Source organism: Leptonotus elevatus, chromosome 18 (assembly GCF_054856555.1).
Source record: "Leptonotus elevatus isolate MCC_2025b chromosome 18, RoL_Lele_1.0, whole genome shotgun sequence".
In the NCBI taxonomy this organism is placed as follows: Eukaryota; Metazoa; Chordata; class Actinopteri; order Syngnathiformes; family Syngnathidae; genus Leptonotus; species Leptonotus elevatus.
In genome coordinates this window covers 5,035,577-5,059,249 of record NC_141256.1, presented here as the reverse complement: position 1 = coordinate 5,059,249, position 23,673 = coordinate 5,035,577, and the positions used below count along the sequence as shown (strand labels likewise).

The 23,673-nt window shown below is 41.0% G+C and overlaps 2 protein-coding genes across 8 annotated transcripts in view; one reads left to right on the top strand and one right to left on the bottom strand.

The window, feature by feature from the left end:
• Positions 1-13,834, bottom strand: part of cdc42bpab (CDC42 binding protein kinase alpha (DMPK-like) b) — a 73,945-nt gene extending 60,111 nt beyond the window's left edge. For 5 of the 7 annotated variants that reach the window (XM_086061850.1, XM_086061849.1, XM_086061853.1 and 2 more), the window contains exon 1: positions 12,548-13,833. In XM_086061850.1, the coding sequence (XP_085917976.1) occupies positions 12,548-12,725 (178 nt within the window). In that variant the 5' untranslated portion in view covers positions 12,726-13,833. Of the gene's footprint in view, positions 1-12,547 lie in introns of all 7 variants that reach the window. The other 2 variants (XM_086061847.1, XM_086061848.1) reach the window with 1 other exon arrangement.
• A 6,702-nt stretch (positions 13,835-20,536) lies between these two features.
• Positions 20,537-23,355, top strand: lft1 (lefty1). Its single transcript, XM_086061479.1, has 4 exons — positions 20,537-20,821; positions 20,986-21,232; positions 21,337-21,579; positions 23,031-23,355. Exons 1-4 carry the CDS (start codon positions 20,557-20,559, stop codon positions 23,353-23,355), a joined length of 1,080 nt encoding a protein of 359 aa, XP_085917605.1. The 5' UTR covers positions 20,537-20,556.
• The last annotated feature ends 318 nt before the right edge of the window (positions 23,356-23,673 follow it).

The window sequence follows — 23,673 nt, the reverse complement described above, 5'->3', positions numbered from 1 at the left end:
AAATAATAGCCTGACACCTCTAGTTTTTATTATTTTGAAATGCCAAAATCAAAATCACAAATTTTGAATAATTGCCCGGCCCTGGCTAAGTCAAATAAAGGGCCTGATCAGAGGACAACGCAAAAGCTCAGCAAACAGCAGCATAACGTGTTACCAAAAGGAAGTGGTCTCTCTTTCTCTCTCTCTCTCTTTTAGTCATAAGTATGAGTGAACCAGAAGGTACTGAATCTGACACTAATGATGACAGATGATGACAACAGTGCAGTTAGGGAGAAAACAACTGAGCCAATAAAAGAACATAAATTGCAATATAAAGCATTATAGTTTGGTGCAAAGCAGTAATGCTCAGGAATATGAATAGAGACAATACAACATGTCTGATAATGGTACCTGGGCTAACTGGTACAGTAATGCCATGCAGTGAGTTACCATCTAAAGCCTGGTTCACACGGCAGGAGAATTGGCCTGATTTTGGCCCCGAATTTCCCCTCCCGACAATCGCAAGAACATGACACAAACGATAATCTTAACAGATTATCCTGCCGTGTGTGGTGTCACACGGCAGGATATCGACGCTCGGAAGGACCTCCGACATGAAATCGGGGGTTTTCAACATGTTGGAATGTTTTGGCCCAACTTCGCTCAGTGTGCTGTGTGCCCCGAGGACAAACCACCGCGCAGCCGATTGACAGTGATGTGCAGCCAATCAGAAAGCGTGCCGGCGAGGAAGCCGGTGGGGAACCCAAAATCAAAACAGTCATCATGCAGCAGAAAGTCCGTGCTTGCCCTATTACACTACTTTAAAAAAATAAAATAAAACGTAGTCTCCGGGTGGGACGCGAACCCGCTCTGCCGCTCAGAACCCATTTACCCTCCTTTAAACAACGCCTTTTCTTTTTATGCCGCTATTTTGGCTGAAAACCAGGAAGTATCGCGATTGGTCCTGCATGTTTGTTGATTCGGAAGTCATGTTTAATCTCGAGAGGTTTTGCGAGACTTCCCGTCACATTTATGAATGAACTCGGCTTGTGTGTGGTGTGTTGATTGTGCAGTGTGGCTACATACCACACACGGTACATTCAAAACTGTTATTCCCGTGATTTTTTTCTCTTCAAGTGTGGTGTGTCTCAGAGTTTGGAAGCAATTTTAAAATCTTGCCATGTAAACCAGGCTTTAGACTGAAGCTAACACTTGTAGCTAACAGACAAACAGATGCAAACAAATGTTAATCATTAGAAGGGTTTCCTACAACATTTCAGCCCAAGACCCACATTAGAATTTTAATTCTTCCAAAATAATCTTACCAAAATATGCCATACATGCAATTTCACATAGGTGGCTAATAGGCTACATAGAAATTTTACCGCAATCCTTAGTTTGAAAAAACCTTATCTAGAGTTCTGGACAGCAAAAATCTAAACAACTGCAAGTCATAGGGCTTCTAAACTGAAAAAAAAAAAAAAGAAGTATTTCTCCACTAGTAAGTACATGCCCACAGCTGTGAAGCAGAGACAAGCAGATCTTGATTGGATTATTTGGCATCCCCCCATCCAACCATAGCTGGGGTTTTGAGCCTGTTTCTCTGCTGACAGATAAACATCCTGCAACAGGAAAGAGAAGCCAAGCTGGAGGAGGAGAAACCAGAGGCCAGAGAAAATCATGTTATTTATGAACCTGTTCTGTGACAAGGCTTTGGAGGGCTCTGGTTTTAAGAGCCCCAAATAGGTTTCGTACTGGGTTTGAGACAGTGGAGGGTTGGCCAGCAGTCGAACTCCCATGCTGATTGTTTTACGGCCGCAAAAAAACAGAGGACGTATTGCAACTTAAATTTTTACGCTACCTCTAGAAAACCTTCTCCCATATTAAAGGATTATCATGACTGAAAAAAGATTAGTTTGAAGATATAATAGTGTGTACACATGGTTTAAAATGGATCTACTGTGGAAGCCAAATTGAGTCTGTGGCTGAATCCCAAGAAGCCTTTGATTCTCTAATCCTTAGATTTAATAGTGAGTACAGGAAGTTTGCTCCAAAACTTAAAATTTATTGCATTGTTTTTAATCCTCTTTCCATATAAATTTTATCATGGGCATACACTACTAGTCCAATTGCTCAGTACACAGGGCAGACAGTTCCGTTGCCCCAGAATCGAGACAAAGGACTGAGTAACTGATTTATTTATTTTTAACCGAAAGCACCAATTGGTTAGCAGCAACTGAGCTGAAAGCCACTACTGTATAGCCATTACTTCAGTTTAGTTCAATTTATCACACTTCTGCCCAAATCAAGCAAACCTTCCTAAGTCTTGTGTTTCCATTTTTTGAGGCTGACGGCGTAAATTGTGTGATATCGCAATACTGTATACTATTGCCACAACATGTAATTCTCCAATTTACAAACCCAATTCCCAAAAAGTTGGGACACTATACAAATTGTGAATAAAAACTGAATGTAATTATGTGGAAGTGCCAAATTTCAATATTTTGTTCAGAATAGAACATAGATGACAGGTCAAGTTTAAACCGAGAAAATGTATCATTTTAAGAGAAAAATGTGTTGATTGTAAATTTCATGGTGCCAACAAATCTAAAAAAAAGTTGGGACAGGTAGCAATAAGAGGCTGGAAAAGTCAATTACACTTGTAAAAAAACAGCTGGAAGACCAGTTACCACTAATGAGGTCCATTGACAACTTGATTGAAGTATAAAAAGAGCTTCTCGGAGTGGCAGTGTCTCTCAAAGCGAAGATGGGCAGAGAATCACCAATTCCTCCAATGTTGCGCAGAAAGATAGTGGAGAAATATCAGAAAGGTGTTTACCAGCGAAAAATTGCAAAAAGGTCATCTACAGTGCATAACATCATCCAAAGATGCAGAGAATCTGTAACAATCTCTGTGTGTAAGGGTCAAGGCCGAAAAATCCTCATCGAGCCCTTAAACGGCACTGCACCGCAAACAGGAATGCTTACTGTAAGGGAAATCACAGAAAGGGCTCAGCAATACTTTCAGAAAACATTGTGGGTGAACACAACCCACTGTGCCAGCCGCCATTGCCAGATGAAACTCGACAGTACAAAAAAGAAGCCATTTCTAAAGCAGACCAAGAAGCGCAGGCGTTTCTCTGGGCCAGCGGTTATTTAAAATGGAGTGTGGCAAAGTGGAAACCTGTTTTATGGTCAGACCAATCACGATTGGAAGTTATTTGTGGAAAACTGGGGCGCTATATCATACTGACTAAAGAGGACAAGGACAACCCAAGTTGTTATCAGCACTTAGTTTATAAGCCTGCATCTGCGATGGTATAGGGTTGCATGAGTGCGTGTGGCATGGGCAGCTTCTACATCTGGAAAGGCATCGTCAATGCAGAAAGGTATATTCAGATTGGAGAACAACATATGCTCCCATCCAGGCATCATCACTTTCAGAGAAGATCTTGCATTTCTCAACACGATAATGCCAGGACCACATCCAGCACCAATTACAACATCATGGCTGCGTAGGAAAAGGATTCGGGTATTGAAATGGCCAGCTTGCAGTCCACTTCTTTCACTTCTAGAGCACATTTGGCGCATCATAAAGGGGAAGGTGCAACAAAGAAAGCCCAAGACAGTTGAACAGTTAGAGAGACGCGTGTTAGACAAGAATGGGACAGCATTCCTATTTTTAAACTTGAGAAACTTGTCTCCTTGATCCCCAGACATTTGCAGACTGTTGTAAGAAGAGGGGATGCCTCATAGTGATGAAAATGGCCTTGTCCCAACTTTTTTTTTTTTTTTTAGATTTGTTGACATCATGGAATTTAAAATCAACATAGTTTTCCCTCAAAATTATAAATTTTCTCAGTTGAACCTTTTGACCTGTTCTCTATGTTCTATTCTGAATAAAATATTAAAATGTGGCACTTCCACATAATTTCAGTCAGTGTTCATTCACAATTTGTATAGTGTCCCAACTTTTTGAGAATTGGACAGTTCAGTGAAGTGTGCTGACAGTAGCTGTAAAAATGAAACCGCTAGAAATGCAGCCATCCTCTTGCTGTCATAATTAGCCTTAATTTCATCTTCCCATTAACGTCCTTCCACTGTAACACAGGTGAAGGGGTAATTCTCTATGGACTCAACAATGATACATAAGTGTGTCTAGCCTCGCACCACAAGATTGCTAAAAGATACCACTGTGACTGGCACTTGGGATGCTCCGATCTGATACAGTACCGTATTTTCACGACTATAAGATGCACTGATGTCTGCTTGCACTAATGTTCGAGCTTTCGCATAAGCCGGCATAATTTCTGAAGAGCCGACTAGAGTGACTCTGACAATACTACAATGACGAGAGGGAACCTGGCATGTGTAATTGAGAACCAGCCCAACTGTTCGTTTCAGATACAAAAGATGAGGAATTTGAGGGATTTGCGGATGAGGACTGATTAAAAGTAACGCGAGTACATTGTTAAATACTTCAAGTGCAACCGAACTCACTCACGAACATTGTTAAATACTTCAATAAAGTACAATCAAACTTAGTTTTGCTCCGCTGCCTTTTTAAAAACATACGCTAGCATTTTTAGCGTGAAAGCATGCTACCATATGTTTTTGAGCTATCGTATGTTTAACTGTGCCTGCGCCCAATAGTGCGGTGCGCTTTATGTGTGTGTGTTAAATACAGAAATAGCACCCGAAACTGAGACCTTTTAATAAGGTGCACCTTATGGTCGTGAAAATACGGCACTTGTATCGGGCATCGGCCCCGATATTGGAAAATAAATGGGATCAGGTATCTGTGACAATTGTCCCAATCCAGAGACAGTCCTATTTGCACTGCCAAATCCATTATAAAGAGGTTTTGTTCATGATTATTTTTATAATTTATGTTACCAAGCTAGGAGAGCTGTTGGTTACTAACTGTAACGGTTATTAACTGGTCCACTGTTGCACAGTTATTTAATAAACAATACATAAGATTTGAAAGTTGGGAGTGGGGCAGATCGGTATCGGCAGATAATAAACCCAATAGATCGGTGGATCTGAACATCCTCGGGTTGAGCGATATGGCCAGAAAATAAAATCAGTTCAGGACGATTACGATTTTAATCGATTTTAATCAATTTTAATCTAATAAACCCAACAAACATTTAAGTTTCATTTATTCCAAAAATTATTCGGGTGCAAAATGTTCAGACAACAATAATGTATACTGATTCTAAATCAGTTATCTTAAGACTAGTACTGAAATGCTTTCATTTCCCGTCTTACACTTCCTCTCCAACCAAATGGGAAGAGACAAAACTATGTGAATGTTTTTTGCTCTTTGCAAGCTAGCTGTGGATTCCTTTGATCCCACATGGATGGACATGGTAGGCAAGAGTCCAAAACTTTGCCCATTAACAAGGGGAAACTCTGAAGAAGGCATTCAAGATGTTTCCCCGTCTGCAGCATTGACTTGTTGTGTCACAAGTTTGGAGCTAAGCTTGCTAATTGGTGTTCCAAGCTGAAAAGTCATTTCTTGCAGGCATTTTTCCTGAATGACAAGTGTTTACATGGCACAACTAAGTGTTGAGTAATTTCCCAGGAGTCAAGCTTTTCCTATGCTTATGCCAGTTGGACCTGTAGAAACACAACATAAGGACACTGTTGATAATAGTAGTAGTAGTATGACAAACAAAATCAAGCTAATATCTGCCAATCCAGTCATTACGACTAAACTTGTGGTTATGGAGGTATGAGGCGTGTGCTTTATATTAAACTATGGAAGTCCGTTAGAAATGCGTTTTTAAAACGATGCAGGAGGAAGAGAAAAACATTTAAGCCTGGAGTTGCACAGCAGGTCCCAGTGCCCAATTTCAATATACTGTAGTGTCTTTATCCCAGTTGGGCAGCAATAACCAAAAAAACAAAAAACAAACAACCAGTAAATAAACAAAAATAAAACTTTTAAAAAAGTGTTGCTAGCCTGGACTCACTTTTCTGCCCACTGATTTACATGAGGATAACCTCAGTATTACTCAGGCAGGATGGCCACCGTGGTTAAGAGAATGTCCCAATGCTGCAGCAGCGGGGTGCAGTTTAACACACAGGACTGACTCCTCCTACTTTGCTGTGTGAACTTAATTGTCAATGTCCAACACATTTCTTGTCACATGAGATGCTGACATTGTCACACATCTTAATTATCTGGCTGAGGGAGTCTGTGTCGGTGTGTGAAAAGAGTACCAATATCCAGTTTTGCTGCAATCTCACAGAGATTTAAGTGTGTGAACATGTTAAATCCGATTTTCATTGTTACATATCAATTGCTGCACCATGTGGAAACTTCGAATTAATGTGCATGCATCCTAAAAAAAAAAGATACAATAAGAAACTAACCTCACTGATAACGGTACGATGTCTAAAAGTAACAAAGAAAGAACGTTCATGATGACATTCATGATACATAGCCAGTTCAGCAGGGGTCAGCTAAACCCACAAGGAACGAATAGATTAAAAGCAAGATGGTGGGATGAGGGGATGGGCAGGGGAAGAGGAAAGGGGAAGCATGGAGGGGTAGATGCCATTTGCGGTCAGGTCCTGGGGGTCCTGTGGGGCTGGCTAATGACCTGTGAGCTGCAGTGTTTCCTTTGAGTCACAGAAAGGAAGTCAAACCAGCCCCTGCCACATTCTAATGAGCCATCACAATTAACAGTAAGCATGTCTCTGCCAACAAAACCTTTAAACAAATTGAGTGAATGTCTGAAAAAGCATAGCCTCATTAGGGCTGGGCCCTATTTGATGAGTAAAGGGGAAAATTAACAACTAAATCACTGATTCATTTTTTTTTTTTATAAATACCATAGTAGTTTTAATTTCGCTAACCCCATTGTTTAGTCGATACTACACAGGTCCTGTCCCTGCATCGTTTTTTGTTTTTTTTTGCCATGTGTATGTCAATCACACAGATTTCATAGCGATTCAGACGATAAACCCATTAGAAGGGAATTTAACAGTTAAATTCCTTCCTCTTTACTTCCAAATTCACGTTTGCAATCTCATTCGTATCTAATCGATAGCAGGCATGTTTTCATCATACCGGAACTTGAACTACTTCCTGCTTCTGTGTCTAAGAATCATTGGAAATGTAGTTCTACTGCTGTGGTCGCTGGTCAGAGCCAACGCAAACTGAGCCTTTCTGGTGGCATGTCTCCAATGCGGGACCAGCACGAGGTAAACTACAAAGTCAGGTTCCAATAGCTGCCAGAACCGAGCAAAAAAAGGTTGGCTAATGAGTGCGTTGACTTTTCTGGCACTGTTGAACTTTCACCCAAGACAGCATTTAGCATTAGCTAAATAACAACCCCTTAACAAAAAGCATTTGGCACACCATGATGAAGATTGAGTAGAAATTCAATTTGTAAACATTTATTGTATACAGTATTAGATTTTCAGCTAAATTTCCACATCCCAGTTTTTAATTTGGAAAATGTAGCCACCCTAACATTTGCTTCCTGGATCGGCATCACTTAATATCTGAGAGAAACTTTATTTCATGTTTGAAAGAGAGAATATAAATCTTGTTATTCCAGCAAGACAAATGAGACATGATCTTATATGCAATCTGGATACACTGACAAGGAAATGACCATTTTAATGACTTCAACCGCTTGTCAACACCACCACAATGCTGGACACAAGTGAGCATGAGCACACAATGACACAATGCGATACAGCTGTCTCACTTCCTTGAATGACATCATGCAGGCATTTAGTCCCAACTAGCGCACTGACTTCTTGTGCTTTCTTCCTGTTCACTGTGCCCACCGTCACCGCCGGACAGTCAGACAGGAAACGTCAGAAGAGCCTGAGAGGTTGTGAGGATGTCCTGTTAGGAGGCTGAGTCTATTAATTTTTCAGGCCCAGTACCAAGTTCATTGTAGTACTACAGACCCAGTAATCTTAATCCTTCAACTGAGAAATCCAATTCATTGAGCCTCTAAATATGTGATAAACCCTGTTTTTCATCCACAACTACTGAATTGGCTTCAAAGTGGTCTAATCACATGTTTGCTGGTGGGAGAGTAATAGGCAGAAAGTACAAGATGCCAGGGGGCTGAGAGGATAGCCTCACATACACGGCTTTTTGTTCTGGATGAGGTGGAACCAAAGGGGCTTGACGTTGAATTTAAACCGTGTGTGACAACCTCTACTCCCTGGAACCAAACTTTAATTGGAATGGTTATGGCGAGGAAATTTAGAGCTGCAAGTCAAAACAACAAGCGTGCGTCTTTATATCTGAGTGCATACACACAGTTAAGTGTGTGCTTCCGGGGCATGCAGCCAATGAGAGCCCTGCAAGGTGGAGCACGCATACACATGCATCAGCTGCAGCTCAACAGCTGGCCAATGCGGGCTCACACTGACGCAAGACTGAGAAAAGGTCAGGCAGCCTCCTCCATACTGCAGGAATAATGCGGCCATTTTCCTTCTAAGACAATCTTCACAAACCGCGCTCAGAGTGAAAGGGAAGGAGCACAAGGCTGGGCTAGAGAAGTCAGCTTTGCACACTGACTGCTGAAGTAAACACAAGGAATCGGGATACAGTGTACTTTCCCATGTTCATTTCCCCCGTGGCTTCGGGTCATGCAGGGGTCTCCATTTCAGGTGGAATGAGGTCATCAAACAAGAAGAAAAGCACACCCAATTTAAATGTTTGCCTTCTTCTGTGGCTCGTTCATTTTTGCGGGCTGCAAAAGAAAGAACACTATGGCACCTTATTGATGTATCATAAAAAGGTGCACATGCCCGATGACTGTGGTTTGAATGTGGGGCCTTTCTGCGGGAGACTGACTTTGGCTGTACATTCTTAAGTTGGCTGAAAAAAGGCAGCTCAGTCTAAAACTTGAGCGTTATTGGGTTTCACACAGACCATCTTGAACCATTTTACAGCATGTAGGATTAAAGTGTGTTTATGCCATCTATCAGATGTAGCCTGCTTTTAATAGGCTACCACTGTGACATTTGTTTTGTAGTGGGAAAGCAGAAATTGGAGGCTATGAAACAAATACAGTGCTTGTAATTTTTTATTACAGGTGTGCTGGACTTTTGACCACGTGAGCTGCCAATAAAGTCGAGGAAAGAACTCATTTTAAATTTTGTTCAAGATATCAAATATTTAAATATGTACTACCAAGTCCTCAATGGCCAATGATCAAACTATCAAAAATCCATCACCACATTTTTGAAGGATGCCCCAATAACACATACATAGGATGTGTGTCATAAGTTATTTTATTTTGAACTTTTACATTTTCAGCGAAATCTCTACTATGCCCAGTGCAGTCAAAGCGTTAATACTGTAGCATTTGTGAAATAATCAAGCCAAGCAGTGAATTAACAACAACTCTTTAATGCTACAGTTACTGTCGGCCGTAACCAAGCCACAACACGCCAATGCGTAGTTTATTAAAAATATATATATATTTTTGCATAGTTTATTAAAAATATATATATTTTTGCATAGTTTATTAAAAATATATATATTTTTGCATAGTTTATTTAAAATATATATATTTATTTTTTTAATCTGTGTTGCCTTCACGGCCCTTCCAGACCATGGGAAACTACATAACCCGCCACCCACCTACAAGGGTTTCTCCAATACCAGCTATTATATAAACCTTTTAAGCACTTTTGTCCATTTCATTTAGATTTTTTTGGAGTTATGGTTGACAAATGCATTCATAATGCATACATACAGGAATGTTTTGTTTTTTCAGATAAACAAGTTGTAGTTCTGTATTAATTTTCAAATTTTGAGTGATTATTTGTTAGCCATTTCATATGGTAAATGTTTGGCCTATGAGTGTTTTTGCGAATGTTATTTTTTAACGGCAAATGACCGCAAATATTTGTATGATATGGAATGAAAATAAATAAACATTAGAAAGTGACAAATTTGCTTGCCGTTATAGTCAGAGCTACTAAAATATCATGTTTTCCATTCATAGACACACAAATGGCAGATTATATGAATAGTAGGGGTGGGAATCTTAAACGTCTCACGATTCGATTCAGAATCGATTTTCAATAGCGATTTTTGCTTCAAAATGATTTGATTGACAGATTTTTGCTTCAATTTATAGATGTTCAAGCAATCGTAATGATCTACTCCAGTCTGACTCGCTAATGCTAATTAGTGCTCTACTCGCGGCACTTGGATCACTCAAAAAAACGGCTCCACGCTGCAAAAAAATAACTTTTATTGGAATAACTTGATCGTGACTTTTTCCTTCTACTCTCTAATGTGGCTACAATTTAACAGTGTATCAGACCGTGTTGAACCACACTGTCCCTAAGTGGCCGAATCAGGTACAACATGAACAGCGCTCCCAATAAAGAAACACACAAACAAGGGGAAGACAGTATAAAATAATATACATAAAATTTATTTGGGGACATTTAAAATCGATTCTGAATCGTACTAAATGAGAATCGATTTTTTGGCACAACCCTAATAAATAGTATACTATATTAAATATAAAAAGAAACATGTATCGGTTATCGGTACTATCGACCATACAAAGCAGGAAATGATCGGTATCTGTTGAAATTTTTCATATCGTGCATCACTAATTACAACACGGGATACTACTTTAGCAGCCTGACATCTGGATAAGAGCCATGTCAGCTGTGGTATAAGGACTTGTATTGTACCCAAATCAATGGTAGCAAGTTGTTCAGAATGATTCAGATGAAAAAGTCTCTGTATGTACTGTGGACGTGTAGTAAAACCGGAGTTCCTAGTATCAACACAAAGAAATGTCACCACTTGGCACCTCTCATTACATATTGTGGGTACACGTGTTTGGTGAGAGCAGTTGCATATAAAGATTTGCTGTGTAGATCAACACAGAATAACAACTGGGGCAAAATATGGCGCATTGGCGGAAACAATAGGAGTATAATGAAGAAAGAAGAAGAAATAGTATATAGTATATGTATATATAAATACATAGTATATGTTGGGCAAAACAATAAAGTGCCTTTTCTTTCTCACACTAAGCAAGCCACCACATCCCGAGTTTTACCAAACCACAGAGATACATTTTTAGAATAGGCCTACAACAGGTGGTACAGATGGTGATGGGTGGGGTAGACAAAATTGAAAAACCACAACCAAAATGAACCACTATTTGACCATTTAACTACCATCCTGTCTACTATAATTATCACATCTGTCTTGTCTTTTAAAAACTGATTACAAATTAATTGGGGGGGAAACTGTTATCACCAAAACCAACAGTTTTTTCTTCCATTAGATGTTTACTTTCACTGTCTGGTGTATCATTAATCCACATTCCCTCCTGTGAGGGCACATAGTTATTGCTGCTTCCAGGGCTTTCCCAGACATGCAGGGCAGGGCAGGCATGCTCCAGCAGCTAGCTAAAAAAGGTGAGTTGTTCACATTCCTGCTTCATGCACAAACCAAACTCCCGATGTCACACAGGCGCACACACACAAATAGCTCTTCTACACTAACCAGTGTGCGTGTGTGGTCCCCCGTGTTTCACGTGATTTCCCCCTGCCAACCCCCCCTAATTTTGTACAAGAAGAGTGGAAAAGCTACAAAACTGGAAGCTTTACACTGAAAACACCTTTCCTGGTTATAAACTCACAAGAACTTGGAAAGGAGAGGCCACGCAACTTGAATTAGTGTGCAACCATGGGGAAAAAAAACAGTAGCACAACAAATGTTTGTAACTGCAAACAAAACGTTTACTCATGTGGTACTAAAGAGGAAGTTAAAGTGACGTGACATTGTAGCAAATCTACCGATTATGTCATTGATAGATCACAGTAACACTGTGCATGTGAGATGGACATTTTTTGTCCTCTCAGGATGAGCCTCCTCAGATTCTACTGTAGTATCTGTAACATTGATTGTGTATGGATTTAAGAGGGGGAGCCTGGTCTGTAAATCCCATAGGCATATGTGAATGAGAGTGTAGAGCTGGCTGACCGTTAGCTTGCATATTAAATGGCTCTGCGTCAGTTTTGGTCATGGACAGCTAACATATAAATGTGATTATTAAACGTGAGGAATAACTGTGGCTTCAATCTTGTAAAATAAAACGTTTCTATTAAAATTACAACTTATTGTCATAATATGATGTTCTTCTTGTAAAATGTCATCTGCCTTGAGTGCAAGATACTAGGGCTGCAACTAAATGATTTGATTATTTTGTTATTAATTTCCATTCCTTCAAAACCTGGACATTAATTCAAAATAAAAGTGCAGAAAATAAAATTAAGCCTGATGCAGTTACAGTTAGTATGACAGCTTGTAGTTTTTACGGGGTTATGTTTTTAAGGGAGGGTTAGTGTTGAGGAAAAGAGCAAGCCAATTGAGCCCCACGACTACTATAAAAGGAATGTGATGTGGAAGGGAGGGCCAGTGCACAGCCAACAATATTAGCCTATCGTCTTACCAAAAAAGAACAACAATGAGGCTGGCTGCACAGGCCAAACAAGGCCAATCAGGAATAAATTGTAGTAAAAGACTGTCCTACTGTCTTACCCCAATCCAAAAACTCCAGGATATTCTTCTCCCTTCGGAGTGGAGAATTGTTGCACTCGTCGTAGAGACACACCAGGACGTCCAGAAGGGTTTCCACACTAAGACACTGGCCATTGGACTCGGTGGGCCCGTCCAAAATCAGCTTCTCCAGCTTCTTCAAACGCACCTCTCCCGACATGTTTGTACAGTCCAGTTGGGGTGAATGATGAGTGAAAATATGAAAAAGGTGGGCTCAAAAGGGCCAGTAGAAAAAAAGAAATAGTTTTTTCACCTTGAATATGTTCCGAAAATAACAAATCACAAACTTTCGGCTGCGGGGAAGTCGCTGTATTTACTCATGATCTTTGCTTCGAGATCCACATTTTGGGTGGAAATGGGGAGTAGCAGCTCCCCATGTTAACATTCCTGGTCGCCGCAGGGCACAAGAGAAAAGTAGAGTAGTCCCAATAACATAGCCTGGCTGCCCCAGGCCGGTTGGTTTGGACGCTGCTCCTTGATTCAACAAAAATGGAAAACTGTCCTCTCGCTGCGGTCTAACATTTCCCTCTGAGTACATGTGACACGCATTTGGGATTCTCCATTCCTGCTTTGAAAAATGCAAGACAGAGCCGCAATGCTACAAAAGCCCCACTGCCCCTCCTCTGCTCCGGGAATGCAAAGGGCGACACAGGCTTAGTTAGCAGCCTGCTACCTTAGCCAACTAGCTCGCAAGCTAGCGATGTTAACGTTACTTCGCTTTACTGCTAAATGTCATCATTACAATTCACTTCAAAGGGCTCCCGTGTCATGTGCTCACTGCGCCTGTCACACGTAACCCAAGTCGGACCCTTTCAAATAGTATTCGTAATTTGCACCACAAAATATCCTCTTGTTGTCGCAACTCAGTGCTGCCAGATATGTTCTTTAAATCCCAGTGTGCGTCCTCAAACTAATACGTCTCCTTAGTTCCAGCCCACTTCGACACGACGGTTGTTAAAAGAGTTCAAAAGAAGTTGGCCGTCAAAATTAGGGGGGGGGTCTTCTGTTTTTTTGAAGGTTACACGGGAGTCCGTCTCACGTCAAGGGGAACGCAGAAGTCTGGTCAGGCTGTTTCCAAACACGGGACGCAGCCTTTAACTCCCTCTTGTCCTCTTGTCCTCCTCGCCTTTGCTTCGCCTGCTGCCTCGGCCTCCCCCGCCGGTCGGTCGCCTCTTTGCTGCCTTCAAACAGCGGAGCTACCCGCTACCAGAGACGTTCAAACGTTCAGATGACAAATTCAACCGGCCTTGTGGTAGCCTCGCGTTGCATTATGGTAAGCAAAGCTTGTGTGTAAATAAATACCAACAAGGAAATAAGTAAACATATCACCCCAAGATACTCAATGTAAGCGCTTACAAGACACGTTACACATTTTAGTTTAAAGTGCTACAAAAAAATACAGGTGGAGGCGCTTGTATCCGTTGAAGCTACCGCGCATGCGTAGAATGGACTTCTCCGCCATCTTGGTGTTGATTTACAGCCACTCTTCCTCGTCTCATAGCATCTTTGGTTGCTTCTGCAGGCAAAATCCCAGATCACCGTCATGGCGCCCATCGCAGCATCTGCTGTGCGGAAAAGAGGGAGGGGTGGGGAAGGGTGATGCTGGGGGATGTCAAAAAATGTGAATGGAAACTGCGGGCTGTCTGTCAGGCTGCTGGTGGCGTGGTGCATAGCAAGGGGTGCATTATATTTTGTTTTTACAAGTGCTGTGGCAATAACAGTACTGTACAATAAAACAACATGAATCTGTTGCATTGCAATCACGCTTATCGTATATAATTTAAAAGGCTCAATTTAGCTTAATCACATGCCTATCGGAAATAAATCATTTGCACAATGTTTGTCCATCCTTTCTTTAAACCCACTTAGATAATTATTAATACTCAAAGCTTAAAATCACATGAATCTTTATATGCAAAGTGAGGCCAAAATTAATATTTGCTCATCATTTTTTAAACACAAATGGAGTTCAGCATGACCTTTTATTCTCCGTTACGCTGACTTATCACACAGCATGCTTTTGAAGTGAGACGCTTATCACAGCTCAAAGTACATCGATTAATGATTAACACACAACATTGATTAGAGTGTGCTCCATCGTAGGGGCTGGGGGTGGAGTGAGATCAAGAATGGGGCCTTGTGTTTGCGAATGTGCACAGGTCCAAATTACACACGCTTACGTTTCACACAAGTCTGGCTTTCCTACTTTGGACTAGCAAGAGGGGCAGAAAGAGGGCAGTGGTTATGCAATCTCATACACATTACACGGGGCAACTTGGCATGCAAGATTTGTGTTTTGAAATAGATTGTGATCGGGTGTTATTGAAAGCATACTATCTCCGCGTGGTAGTTAAGAAGACATAATGACGGTGTATAAAAGTGTGTATTGCATGACAACTCTAGTCACTTATTCTTATTATTACCAATAGACTTTACTGGTGGACCTCTTGAAAGGAGAACACAGTCCAAACACAAATACAAAATGACTTTTAAGGAGCTGATGTAGGCCACGGCTTACACCCAGACACTCACACTAATCTAAACCAAACACGAAACAGAAAATTTGTGTTTTTTGAGGAGCTGGTACTGATTCGTGGCAGTTCAAATGAATTAAAATTATGAGATAAAAATAAAGTGTACACCCACGTTATCAGTATTATACATATTATATATATTATATTATACTACAACCATATTGCCTCTTATAACAGGGAATATGGCTGTGTTCAAAATTAACCAACCACATTCAGAGTAAACAGTGAGTAACAAACAATGAATGGCTAGCTGGCAACTAACAGTTAATTGATTCATCTTTTAATGCTTTTTTTATTATTGCATTTTAGATTATTTTCTTCCATCACCAGATATCTCCTTATTTGTTTCTCTGTTATTTACAATGTTTATATTGTCAGTTTTTTTTCTAAAGCACCATGTCACTTTGTTTTAATAAGTGCAATATAAAAATTGTATAATTGTGACCTATATATGCCTCGTCTCGCTGTTGTAATTTCCTGACATTTCCGGAAATTAATAATTTAGACAACAATCGTCCATTTGGATTGTTGCACAGGATTTTAATGTTTATCGACCAAATTTACAGAGGCCCCCACTCTAATAGATGCTTCATCCATTTAATTGCCAGGTGCCACTCTAACAAATAGAATCAACAAGACACCTTCCTCAGGAAAATAACAAAGGATGCCACTAGGTGGCTCTAAGTACCTTTATCCTGACATCTGATACCACCATGTATCACACTATATCTTACTACATGACGATTACAAAAACATGTTTTAATGTGCAGATATTTCCTTTTTTCCTTTTTCAATATTCATTTGTGATAGATAGATAGATAGATAGATAGATAGATAGATAGATAGATAGATAGATAGATAGATAGATAGATAGATAGATAGATAGATAGATAGATAGATAGATAGATAGATAGATGGATAGAGTTACGTGACAATAGCGCCCCCTAGTGCACATTACGGAATAATTACTTTGGAAATACAGTACTGTATTACTGCACTTTATGCCCCGTTTACTGCATATAATTTGTGATTTTCTGTAAATACATTTAAAAAAAAATCTTGGCTACCAAAGCGTTCAATTAATTAAAAGTTAATGCAAAAATGAATGCTAGTCCTATCTAATCATGTCTGATCCTATTTGTCTAAATCTACTGTGCCGCGTGGGATTAGTTGAGTAGAGCCATGCTGAAATGCAATTAGACGCTCGTGTACTTGACTGGGTCATTGAGCAATAATTGTTCATAGGTCTAGTCTGGTCTGGCGCTTTCCACCTGTGATAGACTGATCGATGATTATTGAGCAGTTGTTTGGATTGCAGACTCCGCCGATGGATCGTCTTGGACGTCTGCTGTCCCTCGGGGGCCCATTATGGTGCAAACGAGCGATTCGTCAAATATTTGACGTTCCGATAGCTCGGGGAGCATGTGAATAATAATGACGAATTTGCACTGACCACCAACAACAAGTTCAATATTGACTATGCGGAGCTGCTCCGCCTTCGCTCCGAGGGGGATGTTTTTAAATGAGAGTGCGTACATATCATTTGCAAAACCAAAGCCCCTTCCTTCTGATATGCCCCCTGACACGGTTTATTTAAAAAAGAAAAAGAAAAAAGAAGAAGCATCCATTCTTTCACAGTCAACAAGTTTTGCAGGCCTGCAAAAGTGATCTGTAGTCGCACAAATGGAAGGGGAACGACCTCTAAATTGAACGTCTTTTGAATGCAAATGTTGCATGTTAATTAACACCTCCATTGTTGATTGTGGGAGTTCAGTGGCCTTTGATTGAAAAGAAATGGCACCTAGCAGTTGAGATGTGGCTTTGAACTAAAGGCAACATGTCTCTGATTGACATGGGAAGGAAGGAAGACTGAGAAACATCACACAAAAGGACATCTTCATTTGCCGAATTAGGGCTTGTAGTGATTAGAGAGAGGACAAATGTATTTTAGTGTATAGGCACTTAGACTGGCTCTTGACTGCACTCCAGACAACCTGATTGAGCACTTTGGGCCCCACATTTTAGATAGGGGAAGGGAAGGACGGGAGGGGCCATACGGTTCACATATGTCACCCTCACCATAAATTATCATTATAGTCATTTTAATATACCCTTGTTATTATTTCATAACTAGATTAATAAGGATATTACATTCACCAAATATATGTTCGATTAGCTGCGCCGCTATTTAGACATGGTCCAAGCACTTTCTGCCACCAAACTGTCATTCCTGCAGGCATATGTTCGAGGACACACCCTTGCGCAATCAGCCCTGTGTGCACAAAAATCAGGATATTCGCAGCGTGATGTATATTGGGGTACCACTTTAAAATGCATTCATACATGGTTCAGTAAACTCTTGATAAACATCTAAAATCAGGTTTGAATAACTATTGCGCAATTTAATTCTATAGTATCAGGCCAATACCCAGCCTTATTTCAAGGTATCGGTACTTGCAATGGCAGACGATACCCACCTTTTTTGTGTCTGTTTTATCATCAGAACAAAAAATTTGAAATGAGAAGATTAGAAAAATGACATTCATTTCATGCAGTTTTAAGGAAAAATTATATATTGTGACATAAAGGTCGTTCTCTAAAATTATTTGTCATTGTTTATTGGGGGAAATTTTATGAATCAAAAATACTACAGGTATCGGAATCGGTGACTACTCAAGAGTTGAGTATTTGCAGTGGTGATGGTCTAAAAAAAAGTGTTATTGAACATATGTATTACATTTTTGTGTGTGCGTTTAAAAAAAAAATTAATGAAAAGTCAGGCTGATTTGAATTTAGTGAATAAGTCAGATGCTATAGCTGACATTTCTGCTATTTGTATACAATATTAACTGCTAAAGAAATATTGAAAGTATGCTAGTGTTCATATGCTTTCTTCAATGGAATAATAACACTACAACACCAAAAAGTGTTTTATGCCCTGTGCTGGTTGGCACAATGGAACCCAACAAGTTATAAAGTGTCATAAAGAACTCCATTATAGTAAACATTAGTGCTCACAAATGCCTTTGCACTTTTTGAACATTAAACATGTTCTTTCCATTTGGGATCTGCGTGAAGCATGTGCCAGGAAGGAAGTATGAAGATCCTACTCCTGCCCGCTCAGATGCTGCAGGCCTGGCAGTCATCTGTCATTTGCTCTTCCTGTGTGCTACTTCAGTCTGTCTGACATCTCTAAGCAAACAGAAGCCAATACACAATCACAGGCAGGGCCTTGTGGGCAGCCAGTGAGAGCGGCCCTCTTGTAATGTTTGTGTGACAAAAAAGGCAAGGCAAATCCTCGCAATGGAATCAGATAATCACCAACCTGTGAAGAGCCTGCCCCAATCCACATCCCTCGCCGGCCCCCCCGGCCCCCCCGGCCCTTGGATTAACTGTCTGTTTGGCTAATAATTTTAATCTGCCAGGGAGAGGACCAAGAATGGGCGACAGGGCTCGGAATAAACATCTAATCCTAAAACCCTCCCCTCCCACGCTGCCTTGCATTTCCTCCTGTGGGGAAAACCTCAATTGAAATGTGTCTGCTTGCTCAATGCTGGACAAAACAACGGCTCTCCAGACAGCCAGGGTGTGTGACAGACTGCTGCCAGACTGTCCCAGGCCTGACAACGTCTGGTGGAATGTACACATCAGAGTTTGGGGTGTGTGTACAGACAAGGGTGCTATGGTGAAGAGGGGGCCCTGCAGGTTCACAGGGTCAAGAGATTTCTGTCTGGGGCACATCTGGAGCAGACGTAATAAGACCAAGCATCCATTCTGTGGCACTTGCCCTCATTAGGATTGCGTCTGACTTATGCTGACTTTGGCTGAAAAGCTGATTGCACCTTGGACTGCTCGCCGGTCAGTTATAGGACACAAACGGGAGAGCTAGAAAACCATTCATACTCACGTAACTGAGTGTGAATTTAACTCATGCTGCCTATGGGACAGTCAAACAAATGAGCCACGGCACCATCATTGACCTTGCAAAAAACTAGGGCAATATCCAAACATCTGCTTGTTCTCTCTCAGCTGACCCATCACCAATTAAACACAAGAGTGGAAAATTCAACATTTAAAAAGCATGATACTTTTGGCTACACATAAAACCCAGTAAATTATGCTTTTGATGTACATGTACAAAAGCTAAATGTCAAATGATGCCACAAAAATGCTATGAATTGTCACCAAAATTAGGGATGGGCAAGTACCAATACCTGGACTTATTTCAATGTATCGGTACTCACCAGGTCAACCCATACTAGTATCAACCACCCTCTTCTGACTGTTTTACGATCAGGAACTAGAAATTAGAATAATAGAAAGTTGCCATTAATTTCATGCAATTTTCAGGAAAAATGCTATACGGTATTTGGATATATAGGTCTTTAAAATTATTTGTCATTATTTTGGGGGGGGGGGGGGTTGAAACGTGGTTTGGAAAATGGATGGCTGGATAGATGTATCAAAAGTACTAGTGGTATCGGTACTTGGTATCGGTGACTACCCAAGAGATGTATACTTGTGTGTGTATTTTCTTCAATAAAAGATGGTCCAATATGCATCTTGATACGTGGGGTGAGATATGATTCGGGGATGGTGTACGTTAAAAGGAACGGTTTGATTGACTAAAAACAATTGGGTCAAAAATAACCCAATTATGGATCAAAAATGGACCGATCCACTTTATGGGTCAATTTGACCAACTTTCTGGGTTGTTTTATACAAAATTGCCCAATTTTTTGACCCAAGTAAACAATCTTGTTTTACACTAAAAGACAAATTTCTTGACTCAAAGTTGGGCCAAATTGACCCAAGTAGAGGATCGGTCCATTTTTGACCCATTGTTGGGTTATTTTTTTTAACCCAATTGTTTTTAGAGTGTGCAATGAGTTACTTGTAATTTACATTAAAAATGAACTTCATCGGGCTATTTACTATAATGTAGTATTTCTTTCAAAATGCTCCCCACCAAAAGACAATTCAATTCATATCTTGATACATTTTTAATTGCATCCCCAATTCAATTCAGTTCGATTGGATGCACTCACATCTTTTAAATCAAAATAGATTTTATCCTTTTTTTTAAATCAGTTAGGGGTTTTTTTTGTATACTAAAAGGTTACCAGTTTTGAAGGTGAAGGCCAAATGAGTTGATTTACCTGTAGACTCCTACAAACTGACATCAAATGCAACAGAGGAGAGAAATTACACTCACTCAATCGTGATGGCACTCGAGTCTAATTGTTGCTGTTTGAAGTACGGCCACTTAGATATCCTGTTTAGGATGGGGCCTTGCATTGTCGCACCTTTGTTCTGATAAAGCTCCCTGCCCCCATCGACAAAGTGCGAACGACTGGGAGGGCCGCGACAATATAAAAGGGGGGCCACTGTCCATCTCTGGCTTGACACGTGCTACTGTGCGGCTGCTTATCACACTTCAATTCCAAGATCTTCCTCATGGATTTCCTCCGCGCTTGCGTCCTGTGTACCGTCCTCCTCGGCTTGACCAAGGCTTTTACGCATCAGGATATGAAGGAAGCGCTCCTGCGCAAACTGGGCCTGGACGAGGTTCCGAAGATCCACAAGAGGGATTTGGAGAATTTGGTTGTGCCGGCTCACATCAGAAACAAATACTTGTCGATGCTGAAGATGCACCACAGCAGGAGACGCCGATCTCTGCCGAGCCTGGCCGGCATTTTGAGAGGAATTCCCGGCAATGCTGGTAGGAATTTGTCGTCTTTAACTTTTGGCATTGAAAGTTTAGAATAGAATAGAAATAGAATATAAATCCATTCATTTGAAGTGCGTAATCGCGGCGCGTAATTTACGCACGTCTCCATTTCTCGATTCTTGATGTTAATTTCTTATAAATTATATTTTTGGTAGACATTTCCGGAGAATATGTGTACTCTGACACCACTCGGCATCGAATGGTGTTCGACATGGAGGCAATGATCCCGGATAACAGCGAGGTGACCATGGCGGAGCTCAAACTCTACCAGAGGGCGTCGCACCACAAGCGCCTGGCGGTGGAGCGGAAGAACCACCGGTCCGTCAACAACGCCCGAGTCAGCATCTACTGGGTCCAGGAGCTCCCAGACGGATCCAACCGTACCTCGCTAGTGGACTCACGGTAAAATGTTCAATTCAGTCTGCGCATTTGTTCGTTATCTTGAGCCCTAATTAAATATCAAATGCGATCAGGAAATCTAATTAACGATCGCCTCGCGTTCACAGGTTGATCCCCATTCACGAAACGGGCTGGAAGAGCTTTGATGTGACCCAGGCCGTGCACTATTGGTCGAAAACTCAGCAACAGAAGACGCCCATGCACCTGGAGGTGTGGATCGAGGGCGAGAGACCTGGCAGCTACGCGGCGGAGGTGGCGAAAAGTGTGCGCTTTACCACCCAGGAGCAGACTGACAACACCTTGGGCAAACCCGAGCTCGTCCTCTACACACTCAACCTCGAAGAGTACGGGTAAGGGCGCCAGCTTTTGATATACAGGATATTGTAGTGATGTGCCAATTAGCCCACGAACCCCCAGTCGCCCCCACCTCTCTTTTTATGTTGGGAGGGGTGTTTACCTGACACCTTTTGCACCCTTTGCTTAGGAACAGGGGGTGCATCGTGTCATGTTCTAGCTGAATTAGTATAAATCAATAAGCAATGGCAAGGTCAACACAAGACGTTTTGCGCAATGAACTAGTTTGATCCGCGGAGTAAACAGGCACTGCTCATTGATTTGTTTTCTCTCCCTCCCGGTGCTAAAGGAGGGCTTGTTAGAGGCTTTTTAGGGGGGCTGATAAAATAAAAAATATATAAAAAAATAAAATGCTGCACAACTGTGGCTACACAGATTTCTAACGGGATCCAATTGCACTTGCGGAGTAATAGCCTAACATGTCGTCGCCTACTTACCGTTTTTCGGTAGATTGAAAAACTGAAGTGTTTTTCATACAACTTTTACGTTTTTGTTTTTTTAGCCTAAATATTTTTTTTAGTTTACAAACGGCGCTCAATGAAATACTTCGCACAGCGGCGTAAGAATACTCGTCTATCACGCAGTACAAATTACAGCTCAGTTGCTTCCATACTTATATTTATATCCTATAGAAGTGTTTTTCATACCAATATTTCCTGTAATTATGACTTAAATACTGCGCCAGTGTATGCTTAATGACTAGATTATGTCATCACGTGGCACAAGAAGGAACGACTCATTTACTACTGTACATAGCCTACTATTTTCCTTTTATTGCTTAATTTTATGGCCTTGAAGTATTTTGAATACAAATATTTATAAATTGCATTAGCATATCAGTGGTAGATTTACAATAATATGTTTCTTGTAGCCACACTAGTGGTAACATGGTATTCTCATTAATATTGTGTTTGTGGAATATGAGTTTGGCACCAAAAGTCCACCCGTTTTATCCATCTCAGTGGGCGGCCATTTTGCCACTAGCTGTCGACTGAAAATGACATCACAGTTGCTCAGGGCTTACAATGACCAATCACAGTTCAGCTTTAAAATAGGTGAGCTGTGATTGGTCATTACCTGAGCCCTGGCCCCTGAGCAAAAGCGATGTCATTTTAAGTCAACAGAAAGTAGCAAAATGGCCGCCTACTGCGATGGATACAAATTGGTGGATTTTGATGCTAAACTCATATTCCACAAACATAATATTAATCAGAAAAAATGCCAGTAAAGAACATTTCGGAGGTGCCTTCCCTTTTAAATCAGGTTCTGATGATAAGATAATAGGTTTGTTTGTTTTCAGCACCCCAACAACCACAACAACAAAAAACACATCACAGGGGCGTAGCTAGCAAACTCCTGACCCATTTGAGGCACCAACAAGCAAAATTCAAAGACAAGAGGAACAACAGTCATCTAACCGAGCTGCCTCTTACTTTTGGTTTTGCAGCTCTCGCGGCGACTGTGACATCAACCAAAGCACGGGCACCTGTTGCAGGGAGCAGTACTTCATCGACTTCCGTGCCCTCACGTGGACGCAGTTCTGGATCATCGAGCCGGCGGGTTACCAGGCCTTCAGGTGCACCGGTAGCTGCAGACAGCCCAAACGTAACTACGGCTACGGGGAAAGGAGGTGCACGGTGTCGGAGAGCGCTCCCTTGCCCCTCATGTACCTGGTGAAGAAGGGCGACTACACTGAGATCGAAGTGGCGGAGTTTCCCAACATGATTGTGGAGAGATGCGCATGCACTATGGACAATGTGTCCATAGTGTGAAGTCAACCTCATGGAAACAGCTAGTCTTGGTATATTTAAAGGCTTATAACAAGTACTTCCTATTTAAACGGACAATCACACGGGAGTTACCTCATACTCCTCTCAAGAGCACTTTTTTATGTATATTTTGTACAGTTTGAAATCATTTTTTATTTTGAATTTGCATGCGGTCATTCAATGAATGAATTCATGGTTGGAAAAATAAACTATTTTGTTTCACAAAAAAAAACAAAAAAAAAACAGTTGCCCATCCCTTTGCTAACCACCCATGCACTGTGCTACAACCTTCTCGATTCACATTCATGATGACATTCACAT

Bases quoted from the DNA above. Each gene is read 5' to 3' on its own strand.
- lft1 (XM_086061479.1), top strand. From the start codon at position 20,557: ATGGATTTCCTCCGCGCTTGCGTCCTGTGTACCGTCCTCCTCGGCTTG. The intron at 21,233-21,336 runs GTAAAATGTTCA...TCGCGTTCACAG, and splicing joins ACCTCGCTAGTGGACTCACG to GTTGATCCCCATTCACGAAA. The intron at 21,580-23,030 runs GTAAGGGCGCCA...TTGGTTTTGCAG, and splicing joins CTCAACCTCGAAGAGTACGG to CTCTCGCGGCGACTGTGACA.